The sequence below is a fragment of the Bos indicus x Bos taurus genome, chromosome 23 (assembly GCF_003369695.1).
Source record: "Bos indicus x Bos taurus breed Angus x Brahman F1 hybrid chromosome 23, Bos_hybrid_MaternalHap_v2.0, whole genome shotgun sequence".
In the NCBI taxonomy this organism is placed as follows: domain Eukaryota; kingdom Metazoa; phylum Chordata; class Mammalia; order Artiodactyla; family Bovidae; genus Bos; species Bos indicus x Bos taurus.
Genome location: NC_040098.1, coordinates 4,816,353 through 4,834,216, shown reverse-complemented (window position 1 = coordinate 4,834,216; position 17,864 = coordinate 4,816,353). Strand labels below are relative to the sequence as shown.

At 43.2% G+C, this 17,864-nt stretch overlaps 1 protein-coding gene across 25 annotated transcripts in view; it reads right to left on the bottom strand.

The window, feature by feature from the left end:
* DST (dystonin) overlaps positions 1 to 17,864 on the bottom strand; it is a 520,430-nt gene that overhangs the window by 5,358 nt on the left and 497,208 nt on the right. For 11 of the 25 annotated variants that reach the window (XM_027524344.1, XM_027524353.1, XM_027524349.1 and 8 more), the window contains 12 exons: positions 14,903 to 15,046; positions 14,041 to 14,229; positions 12,594 to 12,723; positions 10,507 to 10,670; positions 9,229 to 9,391; positions 7,502 to 7,656; positions 7,256 to 7,330; positions 6,263 to 6,280; positions 3,308 to 3,425; positions 2,077 to 2,148; positions 937 to 1,136; positions 234 to 344 (listed from right to left, as the gene is read on the bottom strand). In XM_027524344.1, the coding sequence (XP_027380145.1) occupies positions 234 to 344; positions 937 to 1,136; positions 2,077 to 2,148; positions 3,308 to 3,425; positions 6,263 to 6,280; positions 7,256 to 7,330; positions 7,502 to 7,656; positions 9,229 to 9,391; positions 10,507 to 10,670; positions 12,594 to 12,723; positions 14,041 to 14,229; positions 14,903 to 15,046 (1,539 nt within the window). The remainder of the gene's footprint in view (positions 1 to 233; positions 345 to 936; positions 1,137 to 2,076; positions 2,149 to 3,307; positions 3,426 to 6,262; positions 6,281 to 7,255; positions 7,331 to 7,501; positions 7,657 to 9,228; positions 9,392 to 10,506; positions 10,671 to 12,593; positions 12,724 to 14,040; positions 14,230 to 14,902; positions 15,047 to 17,864) is intronic. The other 14 variants (XM_027524350.1, XM_027524355.1, XM_027524369.1 and 11 more) reach the window with 5 other exon arrangements.

Sequence of the window (17,864 nt, the reverse complement as noted above, 5' to 3'; positions counted from 1 at the left end):
CAAAAGCGATCAAGAGCCCGCAGTGGTGGCAAGGTTAAGGGAGCTACAAGCCGTCTTTTCTGTTTGACCCCTTACTCTCGTGTCTGCCTAGAAATGCTGGGTTGAGACTTACTACAAAGAAGTGTTTAAAAAGACACAGTATTGTCAAAAGTGCAGTTATCAAGGGGGAGGTGCAGCAGGGCTAGTGATAGTTAAAGGCAGCTGTTAGGCTGGAATCTGGGGCCTTACGATACCTCTGGAGATGACACGGGGAAGTCAGGGCACTCGGCTGGTTTACAGGGAGTTGACACCTTGCTGTTTGTCAACCAGGGTTTACCATAATTGCGTGTTAAAGGATGGAGAATCTGTATGGAACAATGGCAAATCAAACGTGAAGGATGGCAGATAAAAAGCAAAGCCATGGAGAGAGAGATTCACAGCTACTCATTTTGCAGTAAGAATGATCGTCATTAAAAACAAATGGAAAGGTCTGATGGCAAATCATACACACCAAAAACATGAATGAAGCTTTAAAAAGAAAATGCAGTCTAAAAGGTATCAAAGTCTCCAAACAGATTGTCTCTATATGGGCCACAAGGCAAAGGCATACCAAAAAAAAAAATACACACACACACACACACACACACACACACATCCACACACATATATTTAATCCTGCATCTTCCATATTGTGATAAGGGACACATCTGGAGAAAGCTGGTCCTGCAAATTCTAGGAACCCCAAACACTGAAAAGCAGACTCTAGCACAGCAGTCCCCAACCTTTTCTGGCACCAGGGATTGGTCTGGGGATGACTCAAGAGCGTTACATGAATTGCATACTTTATTCCTATTTATTATTATAGCAGCTTCACCACAGAACATCAGACATTAGACCCCAGAGGCTGGGACTGCTGCTCTAGACGGGGAGTGTGGAGGAGAAGAAAACGCGTCCTACCTTAGGCGTGCTGCTGGCAGGGACCTGCGGGGAGGCGGCCTGGCCGGCCTGACCGGACACGGACGTGGACCGACTGGGCGAGGCCGCCCGGGATGAGGGCCTGGATCTCCGGCCCCGCGGCCGGAAGGCAGCCATGCCCTGAGTGGCTCCATCCGCCAAGATGAACTTCTCCCGCAGTTCCATGTTCGTCCTTCCTTTAGCTGGATGGTGGAACACGTGAGAAGGCACGCACACAAGAAAGGAAGGGAAAAAAAAAAACAAAAAACAGGGGCTCAGTATGTGAGGGGAAAAATCGCCACCGGGCACCACAGACCACGTGGAGGATTGCAAGAACACCTTTTTGCCATGCCAACTCCAACTCAGCATCACAAAAAGTCAAATGCATTCCTTTACAATGCATTCCTTTTAGATACAAGTAAGTTGGGGGAAGATAGAAATAAAAGTGTGCTTCTTCTAACACTAGACACCAGAGCAAGAGGAACCACTATTAAAGAGAGAGTCAGCATGAAAATGACAAGCTCATGCTCAAATACCGTTAATCCACCCGCTACTGATGCCTGCAGTGTTTCCCTATGCCATCCCCACCCCAAGGGGACCAGGGAGGCAGGGACTATGGCTTTTGTAGGTACTACTGAGGCCAGGAGATTGAGACCAATATTTCACCATCAGGATTAATTGAACAGTTATATAGAATGAGAGATGGGTTATTAATCATGATGACAACACATAAACTTTCGGGTTTTTCACTTTCAAGAAGGCGGCTGGTATTTTTATTTTATGCCTTAAAAACCTGGTTTTACAACATGCAAAATAACAAACGCCAGACCGGAGGATCTGGGAGGTCATCTGTGATTCAACACTCAGGCCGACACGTGTGCACGCGCTCTTGAGGCGCCGCCAGAGCCTCGCGTGTGGGGCATTGGCCTGTGTTTGATCACAGACACAACCCCTGCGTCTGCAACACTGGAAGGGCGTCCAATGTCGAGAGTTTCAATTTGGAAGCACCAGCTCAGTTGGATGTGAGTTAAGCCATACGTGATGGATGAAGCGCGTTATTTGAAAACAAACAACGAAAGCAAGAATGTCAAAGGAGGAAAGAGGAGAGGCCGGAGGGGAGAGGCAAAGAGAGGGGTCGCCAACCTATAGTAGGCTGAGTAGTAGTGATTGAAGAGTTTGATTCCGAGCGTAACATTTTACTCCCATGATGATGAACTAGAAGAAATGACACAGGATATCAATCACATTCAAGAGAACTGTTAGCAGAAGAAGAAACACAGCACAGTGGTCGACTACGCCAAGGCTTCTCAGGTCGGGCCTTGGTGCACAGTTTAGAAGAGAAGCACGCACAGGGCTGACTCGGGAGGAAAACCGCACCTGAAGACCCTGCCCCAGGCAAGCTGCCTTTCTCAGGCAACCGCACAGAGCACTCTGCCTTCTCCCTTGTTTCATAAGTGGAGCTGTGCTACCTTAGGCTGCACTGTTTCCAAATACAAAACAAAAGGGCGCCTTTGCTTTTACTTCACTCCTTTAGGCGTCATCACCCACGGTGGCCAGCAGGGAGGCCCGCGGACTGGCCACCCGAGCCCAGTCCCACCCGCCTGAGTGCTATGGTGCGGTGTGTGTGCACCTTCTTAGGGCGCTGATCTGTAACTTCAAAATTCAGAGTCAAATCAGGAGCTTATTGTTTAAACATTTTTTTCAATACTGCTTTCCTCACCTCCCCCTAATTTCAGAAACACTTTTGCTTTCAAACTTCTCCTGTACACTATCTTCAATCTTCATCACTCGGTTTTCTTTCCTCTTACTTTGCTTTTCAATGACAGAGGAAATCCTGTCCTTGGCTGGTAGAATCGCTCATTCTGAAAACTGCAGATGGTGGGGTGTCTCATACAGAAAAATACATTCTAGTGTTTCCCATCCCCCAGTCTCCCAGCTATCCAGGAGAAGTGGAAAATAAAAAAAAAAAAAAAAAAAAAACAAGAGCGAGGAACACAGTTTACACAACTGCCCCAAGTTCTTTGGGAACTTCAGGCTGACAGACCAATGTGAACATTCATCATATTGGGCTGGCCAAAAAGTTCGTTTGGGTTTTTCCGTAATGTCTTATGGGCAAACCCAAGAGAACTTTTTAGCCAACCCAATAATATATGACCAAAATGAGCCTCAGTAAGTTATTTTTAGCTAACTTTTTAAAAAACGTTTGACTTTATGTACTGGGAGTATAGTTTTACTTGATACACTGGAGCAGAGTTGATGAACAATGCTGTGATAGATTCAGGTGTACACCCCAGTATGTTTTTGATGCTGGAAAATAACACGGGATGGACATACTTGCACGGGGTGACTACCCTGACGGTAAGCATCTCCTTACCCCTGCAAGGGTCGTTTTTCACTAGGAACTCATCGAGCGCCATCCATCCACCTCCAACGCGAACCATCACGGTGCTGCGCAGGATGCGGACGAGCCGAAGTTGCTGGGAGTCTCCAAACTGGGAAGGGAAAGAAAGAAGACCCTCTAATTGTCCAGAGTAAATCTCAGCCAAGGCAGGAAGTGCGATCTGCTATAAGCAACCAACTCTAACTTCTTGCTTAGTTCGCAGCGATTAGTAAAATCTCAGAGAGGGGTTTGTCATGATCTGCGTTAGACGGCTGCATGCTGATTTAGCCCAGAGGAAATAGGGTGAAAAAAGATGACGAAGGTTATCACGTGTAATCCTGAAGCTTTCTTCTAAAAATGATTTTTCTCACTTACGACAGAAACAACATTAGTAAGGAAGTAATTGAAAAATGTTTCTAGAGAGTAAACACAGCCATGAAAATAAGCACTGATCCAGTCTCCTGGGGGTTCCAGGAGGTAACATGATCCTAAAGAAAATTTAATAAACTCTGATTCTTCTTCATGAAAACTTCATCTTACACCTAAAGCTGTTGGAAATCTGTGGCAGAAATGTTCATAAACTCATCTGCTTTCTCTAAGCAATTCTGACTTAGCAAAAGAGACAATAAATGATCATGACTAATACAAATTTCACAGTTAAATAAAATTTCTGCATCACTAATGATCTGGTAGGCTAATTTGTTAAAGGCTGGATTAACATGCCATTTTAGATTACTGTCATATTGGACAGACACTGACACATTAGGAATGATACAGCTTTTAAATCTAAAAGGCCTTCTTTAAAGCTGTATGCATCAAAATTGCTGACACTGAGAAGCATTTGTCTTTTCCTGCACTTTCAGTGGATCTCTGATCACTCAGATATGCTACAAATTCTTCAACTCTTGAATACACAAGTAGACTGCAGGCAGTTTCTGATCATAAGGTTGATTTACTATGAAAGCCCATGAGAAATGATTTTATACCCTTAAATCATTTCTAACAAGCTCATGACCAACTTACAAAAACCACCAGACTGAATTTCATGGTTGCCAACCTGGCGGATACCATAGCAAAATCAACAGTCAAGTTGACATAAAGAGCTTCTTTATAAGGCAGGGAACATACAATTGTGACTATTTGTCTGGGCTCATGATAAATAGAAAAACTTGAAGTAGAAACAATTTGCTGCTTTTCATAAATTTTAACGCTGAGTTTCAGGAAGAGAACACTAGAACAAAGCCAACCATCCCAGACCCTGAAACTCAGAAGGATCCAGAAAGTATGTAAAATGTACCAGTGGGACTCAAGATAGTCACATCAAACCTTTTTACATTGCTTTTTCTAAAATGGTTTTTAAGCCTTGAGATTTCAACTCTCCTGTAACTGAACCTGCTAGTGAACTGTAAATTAAAATTTAAAAATCAAAACACATATTTAATTTGTTAGAAAAAATTTGGTGCTGCTAATAAGCAAAGGAAAAGGAGGGGATTCAAAGAAAATTACCCTTAAGGAACCAGATAATCAGACCATACATACACTTTTGGTCCAAGATTACATTGAAAACAAGCTTTAAGGATATAGGTAAATATTTATATCACATATAATATAAAATATTTATTTTATAGGGATGATATTTCAATTTATTTCCATCATACTAAATATGAATAAGCTTAAATTCTGAGATGGCATTCTCTGACAGGTACCAATGTCTTCAGAATTTCCCTGATTTTTTTCAACAGCTAAATTGAAAAATACATAATGTTGTTGTTTGTATTTTCAGTGACTTAAACCTTTGGGGTCATTTCATCCTTTCCAAAAATAAAAGATGCTGTCACAATTACTAACTTAGAAAATAACAAGAAAGGGAAAGTAACTTCTTATGCAAACCAATGGAAGGTTTCAAAACATCTATTCAAAATGACTTTAAAATGTTATTTGAAAAAATAATTTGCTTGCAAGTAAATGATACTTGGTAGTTTGAAACTTAAGATCTAATCTGACTTAGAAACTGAGGAGGAGAGTAGTATCTGTAGATATGGCCAGATCCCCTGGAGGAGGGCATGGCAGTGCACTGCAGGAGCCTTGCCGGGGGAATCCCATGGACAGAGGAGCCTGCTGGGCTGCTGTCTGTGAGGTGGCGTAGAGTCAGACCCTACTGAAGCAACTGGGCACACACAAATGGTCAGGTGTCACAAATAGCATGCCTGTTTTCAAAAGCACAGAGTTAAAAAAAAAAACTTTCCTTGTTTAAATTAAAATATGATTTCTCTGTCTTTAGTTATAATATTCTGACTTAAATCTGAGGGCAAAACGGCATAAGCACGGCTAGGATTTCGTCAAGTCACAAGAGAAACAGCTCCTCACGGGGATTTGTATCATTTAGGACCGTCAGAGCGACACTTTACCCAGAATGCAAAGCCTGAACTCGATGGACCAGGGCACACGGATGGCGGCTGCTCTGGAGAAAACCATCACTGAGGCCGAGTGCCGTGCTGACCACTCTGAGCTGTCCTCCCAGGTCCCTGCCAGAGGCTGGCCCTATTCTCACTGCCCTCATCAGAGCAACCTCCTCCTCAATGGCCAAGCACCAAGACCGCACGGAGACTGTCAACAGTCAAGTTTGTGCTGCGATGAGCAGTTGCGTGTGACAGGTGGGAACAGCATTATCAAAGATAGGGCTGAAAACTGCACTCAACACTGTGCCTAGCCAGACTACAACTGATTATCTGGTGTGCTTGAAGGTAATCTCCTCATTTGAGACACAAAGCAGAAAGGAGTCCTGGATCGAGGACCCTTATAGCGCTGACAGAAACACCACGCCAACCAACAATGTAGCCGCTAGGGGGACAGCATGGGAAAGACGGGCCAGGGCAAGCTTTAATGACTATGAATTAAAGTTAAAAAAAAACCATTGGGAACTGGAGAATACATTCCACTGGTTTATACCTGATTTCCCAGGAAGAACTGATAAAAAAAAATGAAAAATGGAAGAAAGACACAATTAGTTCAATAGGAAACTTTTCATATGACTCAAGAAAACACACACACACCCTCTCTCTCACACTTTGGGATTCTGGATATAGTATCTAGTTTAGAGATGTGCAGGTACCCATTTTTCCCAACTTCAAACCAAATAATCAGAAAATTTTCTATGCAAGTTTTTTGGAAAGTGTTTGGGCTTCAAATTTAAGGTAAAAATTCAAACGTATACTGGGTTGGCTAAAAAGTTCATTTGGGTTTTTCGGTGCCATCATCTGGAAAAATGTGAACAAGCTTTTTGGCCAGCCCAATAGATGAATGTTTTTCAATGTAGAAATACAAAAAACAAAATGAATACTGTTTCATTTATAAGTAACAGACTATAGGAGGGAAACCAGCACATTTCCTATCTAGCTACTACAAATAAGAGATGTTCCAAAAAAAGAGAGAAAAAAATGATAGAGAAAGTGTGACTAAGTCACAAGTGCTTTCAAGTAATTGTTTTGAAAGAAGGTAAACTGAATTATTGAGATTTAAATTAAAAAAAAAAATTTCTGCATCAGAGGACAACACTGCCTCTTTCTCACGTTTATAAAAACAAGTCAACATTTTAACTTTGCTTCCTGGCTTGGAATAGTTTTGTTACTGAAGGTATGAAAACTTACCTCTGATCATAATAAAATAGATTATAAAGTAATATGAAGCAATCTAAATATACAAGATGTGTTTTCCTCTGAATATTTTTCTCCTTGAATGGACATCCTGTACATGTCAAAGATATGTCCTAATATACAACAAGCTACCTTTATATCATTTAAAGTTACAAAAGCTGGAATTTCACATACCAGTACCCTTTGATAGATGGTAAAAATAAGTCATTAGCACTCCTGGGAAGCAATGCAGATCACATGTTTAATTCTCATCCTTTAAGCAGACCACACAGCTATTTTGGAAACTTACCCTGTATTTGTTATCTCCAATCTGTTCAACCTGGAATCGTTTTGCACATTTGCACTTAGCTACCTGCCTTGTCACCTGCCAAAAGCAATGATAAAATAGTCACTCTAATGTTAATATTACATCGTGGCATCCTTAAAACCGTTATGTAACAACGAAACGTGGAAATAAAGCTGCAGCATCAATCGTGCAGGGTATCTGGGCAGAACATGAGGTGACCTCTGCACACAGTATAAAGGTAAGCAGTACCTCATCTTCGATTTTGTCAGCATCAGTGATGGGTTTGTATGCATCCTTATTTGGGTGAAGGGCAGCTACAAATTCATAGTAGTCGATGTACCCGTCACCATCTCTGTCGAAGATGTCTGCAACTGCACTCATCTCCAGGCGGCTGGTAGGGAACTCTTAACAGTTTCAAAACAATAGTAAGTAGCATTATTGAGGGAATCACTGACAAATGAAACTGCAAGATATTTAAGGTGCAACCGTAATAATGTGATATATGTACACTGTGGAGGGATTCCTCTCATCTAGTTAACACATCCATCACCTAACATATTTATCTTTTGCACTTTTTTTTTGGTAAGAGTAAGTTTCACTCTTCCAGCAAATTCCAATCTATACATGTTATCAATCATAGTCACCATGTCATATATATATATATGTATATATAATGTATACATATATACATACATATGTATATATATGTGTGTGTGTATATATATATACACATATATACATGTCATATATATATATACATGTATATATACATATACATACGTATGTTATACATATATAACCAAACATATTTATATACATATATAAACCACAGTCATACATTACATTTTCAGGCCTTATTAATTTTATATCTGGAAATTTGTACCCTCATACCAGCCTCTCCCCCACCTCCCGGCCAAACACTTTCCTGCCCTGTTTCTATGAGTCCGACTTTTTGTTTAGATTCCACATACAACTGATAATTAAGATATTCTCAGTACACTCTACTCCCAATGAAAGCTGATAAGACCTTCCACCTATAATAACATTTTACAAAAAAGATTTGTGTGGGTTTTTTTGTTTTTGCCTCCTCGTGTGGGTCCTTTGGAGGATCTTAGTTCCCTGACGAGGAATTGAATCTATGACCACTGCAGCGGAAGTGCAGAGTTTTAGCCAATGAACCACCAGGGAAGTCCCCTTTAAGTCTTAAAAAAAAGTAAGTGGCACTAACTTGTTAATTCTGCCTTGAGACACTCTTGGTTGTACATCTGAATTATAGTGTGGCCAGTTAAATGATTAGCATGATCAAATATAATAAAATCTTTAAAAAGAGAAAAACCTGATTTATGTAACATAAGCACAATCACTAGATATGTGGCCTAAATTTACCCTTATTTACTACTTGAATCCTTTGAAGTGGCTATTTGTCTAGGCTAAAAGCTATTTAAGATTAGCAAATTTCATATGGTTCAAGTACCACTTATGGAATAATTTACATGAAATTTACTTTGAGAATGGTTTCCGGTAACCTCCGCCAAAGAAACCACAAACACAGGATCAAACTAATTTTGTCAACAAGAAGGGGGCACGTACTTTAAGAATTTCTATAGCCTTGTAATTTCCTACTAATGACAATATCAGATTAGAATGTGAACTACAACAGAAAAGAGGGATGCTTTGCATTTACTGACTGCCCATTCTATGCCAGGCAACACAATCTAAGAATTAAAAATTATCAACCTGCTTACCCACCGCCATTTATCTGTGGTGACACAATTAGTAAGTGTGCCTGCCTCCAAAGCCATACATTTTAACCAAGAACGGTTTTTTGGTTTTTTGAGGGCAATGACTTTAAAGCCGAATTTAAATGTGATGCTAATTACTTATAAATAACACAAGATTCCTGGCTCCAAAACTTAAACTGTGCTCATTTTCTTAAAAAAACTACATTCATTCTGGCCACCTCACTTGGGACTTACTTGAGGAAAGGATTCCGTCAATAAACTCTTGTCGGGTTATTTTCCCATCTTGATCTTTATCTATCCTCCTGAAAAAGTCCATCACTCGAGATTTCTTGTGGTTCATCCAGCGCATGTACTTTTTGCGCCAGACATCAAAGTCAAAGTTGGCAAATTCTCTAAGCTGAAAAGGGCAAGAGGCATTTGGCTGCGTGACTACTGTGCTCAAATTACATATACAACATGAGTGTGATTCCTAACGATCCTCTAGACAACAAAAATTTTATCTTATATGATATGAACGTTATTTTTAATGGTCCTCTAGAAAAAAAAATTGTATCTTATATAATATGAATTACCATTATTTTTAATGACCCTCTAGATTCAAGGGTCCCCAGTCTCTGGGATCCACTGCTTGATGAGCTAAGGTGGAGCCTGTGCAATAATAACAGAAATCAAGTGCACAAGGAATGTAACGTGCTTGAATCATTCTGAAACCACCCCCTCCCCCCAACCCCACCCCCGGTCTGTGGAAACTCTCTTCCACGAAATTGATCCCTGGTGCCAAAAAGGTTGGGGACTGCTGCTCTAGATGACAAGAATCCTATCTTACACAATATGATTAACGCTATTTTTGATGGTCATCTAGACTACACACACATCGTTCTTTCCAAGAGAGACATCGTCTTGCAAAGGGGGCCTCAATGCTTACCCTGTAAAGTTTATTTCATTACTGCCACTGTTCTGTTCTGTACTTAGCAGAAGAAACAAAACTCAAAATGTCAAAAGGAAATTTTTTGGTACAGCAAACTCATTCTCTGTGCCCCTGGGGAGCAGGCCCAGCTCAGCACGACCCATTTAACCCCTCGGGCTCTCCGCCACCAGGCGCTCTCAACTCCCACCTTTTAAACATTCACCAGCTCCAGAATCTGAAACTCTAAGAGCCTCAGATCAGAGTATGTATAATTAAAAGATCTGCATTATAAATGATTACAGTTGCTAGGTGATGCTGCCAGCAAATGTGTCAAACCAGACCTTTACCTGAGGCGGCAGCTTTTGATTATGTTACAATGTATCTGTTTTTGACTTTGATCCCTTAAATCCAAAGCCCGTCTATCAGGGGTTTTTTCACCATAAAAACATTCATACTTGCAGCATTAATTTCAGAAATATTAATAAAATATGCACTCTGACATCAAGAGTTTATCTATTACCAGAAATGTTGAAAAAACCCAAGACGCTGGCACTGCGTCCTGGTGAATGGGGGCAAATGCCAGTATGCCCACACGAGCCCCTCACCTCCTCCAGTCTGTCCAAGGCGTCGTTCAGCTTCCTCCTTCTCTCTAAGGCGAGAAGCCAGACTTGCTGCCACTTGCTCACCAGTAAGTTGACTCTGGGATTTTTGGTTTCAATTTGCGTCTGTGATCCAGAAGGATAGAAGCTTGGGGCTGGGAGGCGTTTACCTGTTAAAACACAACTTGATTAGGATGGCAAAGTCTCCAGGGGTCTGGAAGGTGTTAAGGTCTGACCTCTCCTGCTCCTCATTCAGAGTGAATCAAGTTCCCTACCGACTGTGATGAGTAGAAACTCTGATTGAGGTGAAGTGCGGTATCAGGGTCCAAGTGCGTTTTACTTAACAGGGATCACATACTGTTCAGAGACAGAGGCATTTTAACATGTCTTGACAGGAGCCCTGAAGTACTAGGATGCTCTCTCAATACACTGATGCTTCAAACACTTTTCAACCTAAATTCTGTGCCACTTGAGTTCCAAAGAAGCACCCTGCCACCTTCCTCTTTGCTACCTAATCAGGGCACTGCTGTCTGTGACTCGGTTCCAGAAGCCTGGCTGTGACTGAGAGGCTAAGGCCCCGAGGATGGCAGGTGCGGGCAGGCGATGCCGGGGACGCCGCAGTCAGTGAGACGCCCGACAGCCCCAACCTGACCACCTGGTGTGAGGCAGCACGGCCTTCCTCCAGGCCCGCTTCCTGCTGAGGCTGAGCCCCGCACACTGGCTCACGCCCCAACTTACCACCCTCCTCGAGCTTCCGCCCTCTTTCTATCACTTACAGGCTTCTATAACATCACAGAGCTCCCTGATCCAACTAAACGGCTCGATGTGAGCTGGAAAAACACATCACTGGCCTCAGCTTACATAGGAAGGTAGTGTCCAAGCTGAGATTTGCCTAGATTTCCTAACCCCCATGGGGCTGTACAGAGATATCAATAGCTAATATTTAATGAGCATTTTTAATTTAATTTAAAATTAAATTAAATTTAAAATTTTAAATATTAAATTAAAAAGCTAATTTAATATTAGCTCATAATTTAATGAGCTAATATTTAACAATGGTCCAGGAAGTACGCTAAACACTTCACACACAGCAGTTAAATTAAATCCTCACCACAGCCCAAGAAGGTTATAATCCTCCCCTTTTACAGGCGAGAAAACTGAGGTTCAGAAAGGGTTTAGATAACACGTCCAAGGTTGCGTGATCCAGCTGGTGGTGGGGAGGGGTATGGCACAGGACAGCCAAGAGTCTGTGCAGAGTCCCTAACCACTTTCTTACCATGGCAGACCCAAAACCATTTTTTCTTCTTTTTTTTTTTTTAATTAATACAGCATTCAGAAAATCAACAAATTGGTATAAATTGTGTGTCTTCTAAACCTTATCCAAGCTATTATTGAATTTGATGTCATTTTGTTGGGTCAAGACAGGCTGGGAAGTCAGTAAATAGAGCCTGAAGTCATATGACCATGAGCAAAATCAATCAGATTACTGGTTACTAGTGAACAGTTAGGTCACGGTCATTCCTATTCCGTTCCACTTGAAGGTTATTTACATACTAGAAGCAGAACAAGTCATTTCAAAGGAGGTCATGATTTCTGTTCTTATTGCAAATCTTTCTAATTTCTTCTGGCTAATCTTAAAGATATACTTCAAGCAAATAAGGTTACACATAGAAACCTGGATTTACCTTCTTATTTTAAAATAAGTTGCTATAATACGTAGCCCATGTTTTCTTTCAAGAAAACTTTTTGTTATTGAGGGCTCGTGTAGAATCACCTATGCCTCCAAAATGTCAAAGTGAGAGGAAAGTGAAGTCGCTCAGTCATGTTCAACTCTCTGCAACCCCATGGACTGTAACCTACCGGGCTCCTCCGTCCATGGGATTTTCCAGGCAAGAGCACTGGAGTGGGGTGCCACTTCCTTCTCCAGGAGATGTTCCCGACCTGGGGACTGAACCCGGGTCTCCCGCATTGTAGGCAGACGCTTTACCATCTGAGCCACCAGAGAAGTCCCAGTGTCAAACCATAAACTCAAAATAAAAGGAAGTTAACTTTCTTGTATAACCATCCTCATTTTAAAGAAATGGCCTGCTTACGTCCTGCTCGCCCCTTATCCAAGACCGGGATGTGGGACTGCAAGGAGGAAGGGTCTGCTGCCCTCCTCTTGTAGGTCTTGGTGACTTTGTCCACGTCAGGCTGCTTTCTTGTCATTTCTTCCATGAAGGTCTGAAAGAAAGCAGTGATATCAACTAAATACAAGTTCATCAGTGAACACTATCTTTAGAAATGAATTAAAAAGAGAGAGGATAAAAAGACCACACTACGATTTCTGGAAAAAGAACAAAATGCATGTTTTATCTAGGGGGGAAAAAAATCTAACCACCATAATACAGCATTTACTTACTTCTAAAGACTACAAAGCGTTATAGGTAGTAAGTACAGTGTTTCAAAAGCAATTTGTTTTTGTTTGAAGACCACCCTGGGAGCAGCTGTATGAAGAACACAACCTGTGTGTGGCCAGCCAGGACCAAGCATCCTGGCTCCCCATGAAGAATCTCAAAGTGACTATCTGTTTGCTCAGCAACAAGTCAGCTGGGCTGTCTAGGGACACATCTCACCTACATATCTAAAGTGTTTAAGATGTCTTTGATATACAGTGACAGAAAGCATTCACATTAAATGTGGAAACACCTCAAATATCCCTATTAATAAATGGGCTCTACCAGTGAGGGCCCTCTGGGCTCAAGTTTATATTTAAAAGGTCTGACTGTCTTGTCATTTGTCTCCTCTCCTTGGGCTTATGATCATGATTGACCATGTGTCCCTGTATACGAAATCTGTGGCAAAGGCAGAGACTGATAAAAACGATGGGAAAAGGACGAAGCAGACAAAAGTGAGAAAAGTGAAGAAGCACGTTTGCAGAATGTTCATCACCCTGGAGAACACTGATCACTTTAACACTGCAGGTGCCAGAGACGCTTCAGGGCCGCACAGGCGCTGAAATCTTACACTTCTATTAAAATACGATTGCACTGCTAATTGCTTAGCCAAGTAATCTGACACTCAGTGATCTTCATAAATTCATATTAAAGAAATGAATGAGCGAACAGTAGGTCAGTACGATGCCCATCATTTCCGAACCTGAAACTTTTTTGAGTGAGACCGTATGTTCCCATTGAGATGAGATGTGTCTGAAGGACTGGCGGGCTTCCTGTGAGATGCTGAGAGCAGGCAGCAGAAGATGCAAACGTGGACCAGTGAACAAAAGAGGTGAGGAGGCCACAGGGGTGCAGGAGGGAGGGGTGGGCCTGGGGACAAAACGCAGGGAGAGCTGCCCGCTGAGGGAGCAGGAGGTGGCCGGTAGGGAGAACCCATCCGAGGGGGGCGCCCTCATGGGGCCAAGAGAAGGAGCGTCCAAAAAGGGGAGGAGACCCCAGCAAAGCGAGAGAAGCTCCAGGGCCGGGGTGGGGGCTGAGGAAGTGAAATAGGCAGCATGGCCTTCTGGGAAGGCCCGAGAAGGCGGGCTGGGGTGACGTCTGTTACCTGGTGCTCCGCGATGAGGGCTTTCACCTCTTCGATCTCCTGGGGGATGACCTCCTTGTCCCTGTCGCTCAGCGTGGTTTCGGCCCACTGCAGCCAGGCCAGCAGGGCTTCCAGCAGCTCCTGCTTTGCGATGAGCCCAGCCAGGGCGCTGGCCAATCTCTGCTGGTGCTGCTTCGCCCAGGCCAGCACCTGATGGACAAACAGACCTTGTTCCCACTCCCTTCCATCATAGGGCATGATTTCACGGGTGTTAAGTACACAAAATTGAAACATGTATCAGGATCACCCTGGGCTAGACTCGTAACTCTTCCAATCTTTCAAGATTCCATCAATGGTCCCGAGACCCAGCTGGTGGAGGATATGGGAACCCTTTACAACACTGGTCACCCTCATAAGGGAAGATGGCCATCAATCACCCAGGCTTCCCTTCACCTTCTAATTTAAGTTCGAACTGGCATCCCCTGAAGGATTATGCATGCTAACTCCACGGAGCGCAGGGTGGAAATAAAAATAGCTAAGATCTTAAATACAAAACGAATTCACTTGGGTGTGCATAGATAAGCATAGATGGCTCTGAAAAACCTATTCTGCAAATATGAAGTGGAGTTGGACAGAAAGTTCTACAGTGAACCAAGTATTTGTCTCTTCATGTTTCAGGGACACAGCTGCAGAACGCCTGTAACTTCTTCAAGAAAAGTGGGTGGCAGAGACAGGTAATACCCAGAGGAATGGTCTCACAAAGGGTGCAAGCCTCCAGGTTCCCACAGCCTTAAAGGCATCATCAATTGCCCAAGTGTGCACAGCCCCTCGCCCTGACTCTCACAGCTCCCGCTGTCCTACGCACGGCCTGCGGCGCACTCACCTCCTCGAATCTGGCCCGGATGATGGTTATCCAGTGCTTAATGGTGGTGATGGAGTCGGGGTGGCAGATGGCCAGGATGGCGTCCCCCATGCTGGTGGCTTTGTTGAGGGCGGCGCGCTTCTCCTCCAGTCTCTTCATGAACTCCTGCGGCAGAAACAAAGGCGCGCAGGCTGAAACCAAAACTCAGGCAGTGCCCACTGGACTCTCAGAGCTAAACCAGCAAGCAAGAACTTAAATCGATTTATTCACAGCTGGAAATTGTTCACTGACAAGGAACTGAGAGAGGGGAGGAACAGAAATCGGAAAAAGCATCTTCTAACCCACTCTCAAAATCCAACTGCAGGATACCATCTCATGCTTTACAAACACATGATACAAAAAAACACACTCCTGAACTTGAATATATGATAATTATTATATTCACAGAGAGGAGAATTGGGACTTGGCCTAAACCTTAAGAGACAGAAACAATATGGACTGAAAAAAAAATGTTCTAGTAAATAAGACAAGGAGGTTAGTGTTTAATGAAGCATTCACTGTGCCAGGAATGACAGGAATGTGTATCCAAAGAGTGCCAAGGAAGAGAGCGGGCTGGCCGGGAACTGGGAAGGTCTGGGCTGCAGCAGAGAAGCCCCAGCATCCAGGCGGGAAGCAGGCCCGAGAGGCTGGAGCAAGTGGTCTGACAGGGCTGGGCTCTGGGAGAAGCGCCCATCTCAAAGTCCGGTAAAGAGAGCTATCCTCAGCTTCGGCAGGATACACAAACCTCAACAGGTCTGGAGGCAGTCAAACCAACCTGCTTACAAGTATCTCACATGCTTTACTTTTGGCCATCAGAACTGTATCTGTAGATTCATGGATCACAGAACTCACAAAGTGGGGCTGAAAGATGAGAATCTTGGCCCTAAAAAATGTGACATGCCTCCCGAACCCTGCACTGAATTTCAAATACCCACTGACCCCTCTGATCTATCTGGACCGCACACCAAGAACGATTCCTGCCCTGACAAGAGTGGGAGGGGATGGACGGCACCGGTGTTACCCACGCCCGGTAACCAGGGGGTCATCTCAAATCATGGGCGTGCATGTCTAGTGACCTTTCCTTTCGAACCTCCAGAGTGGCCATCTGATGCGTCCTAGGCTGGCATTTTGCTCTGATAAAACAATCCATTTACATGCACAGCTACCAGATGTTAAGGTGCACAAGATCAAGAGAGCGTCTCATTCAATTCCGTGTCTCTGTGGCTGAATAAATGCTGGGGGAGTCAAGGCCCAGTCACTCCGCTAACATGACCTGCTGTAACTTAGTTTACACGGGGGTACAGTTGCCTGACAATGCTGTGCTAGATGTAGGTGCACAGCAAAACGATTCAGTTATATATATACACGTACCCATTCTTTTCCACATTTTTTCCCCATAAAGGTTGCTACAGAGTACTGAGTGGAGTTCCCTGGACTGTACAGTGGGTCCTTGTTGAGTACCTCCTTTATATACAGGAGTGTGCACATGTTAACCTGAGACTCCAGTGTATCCTTCCACCCACCCTTTCCCTTGGTAACCATAAACAAATGAACTTACGTACAAAACAGAAACAGACTCACAGACTCTAATGACCCACTTTTCAAATATCAGGACCTACTTTAAAAATATTTAAATTTTCACTTAAAGGTGAAAGAAAACAAACTTTACTAGGAAGAGAGAAAAGCAGAGGTTAAGAGCAGCTGTGCCTTTCCAGAGGGGAGCTGACCCAATCATGCACATTTAACCACTCCCACACTGCAAACCAGGCCCCATGGCATGGTGTGGACCAGGTGCCAGCCAACACAGCGTCCCGGGCTCCTCCAGGCCCGACTGAGCGCTGCTTGGTGGCTTGTGGTCACGTGGGAAACCCTGCCAATTTAGAAACTGGATTCTACCGAGAGGGCTCTAGTCCAAGAAATGAAGGATTCTGTTTGCCTTCTATTGGTGAATGTGTGAAGGGCAAGAAAGGAAATGGAAAAGAAAGAACAATGTTACTGTAAAATGCTATTACATTTATAACACTGCATGTAACTGTATGCTAATTTAAAAATATTTAAAAGGAGTCTGTTGTTAAAACCACTACCCCAGCCTGGCTGCCTGCCTCCCGTGTTTCTGAGGGCTTCCTGGCCCCGCTGTGAAGGTGGTGACACCTCAGCGGGCGTCGTGCTGCAGGGCACTTATGTACCCGGGGCTTCAGGAGACACTCTGACACCCAAACCCCAGCATGTCAGCGGAGCCCAACGCAGCTGACGGTCAGCACATGGTAACACAAAGCAGATCTTCATAATACTGAACTGAGTCAAAAAAGGATGGCAAACGTGATGTCATTTTCCTACTTATACCGTCTAGCTTCAACTTGAAAAAGTGCATGCAGCATTTGTTTCCTCCAGATAAGGTTATACAAGCTCACATCCCTTTTATGAATAACAAGGCAATATTTCATTGCTACAGGGTAGGCAAACCATCACTGAGAGAGTGAGTATGGTGATTAAAATAAGCAGTCACCATACATGATGGCATCTGTTCTACACTGGAATTAACGATGTGTTTCCAACAAACACAAGGTTACTCAATGGTTATTAAAAAGATCCTTTACAATTCACAGGAAATGCTGACACTAATACTATCAATACATTGAAACAGGCAACAGGCACATGAAAAGATGCTCAACATCACTAATTATGAGAGAAATGCAAATCAAAACTACAATGAGGTACCACCTCACACTGGTTAGAATGGCCATCATTAAAAAGTCTGCAAATGACAGGTGCTGGAGAGGGTGTGGGGAAAAGGGAACCTTCCCACACTGTTGGTGGGAATGTAAGTTGGTAGCCACTATGGTGAACAGTATGGAAGTTCTTCAGAAACTAAAAACAGAATTACCATATGATCCAGCAATCATACTCCTGGGAATATATCCAGACCAAACTCTAATTCACAAAG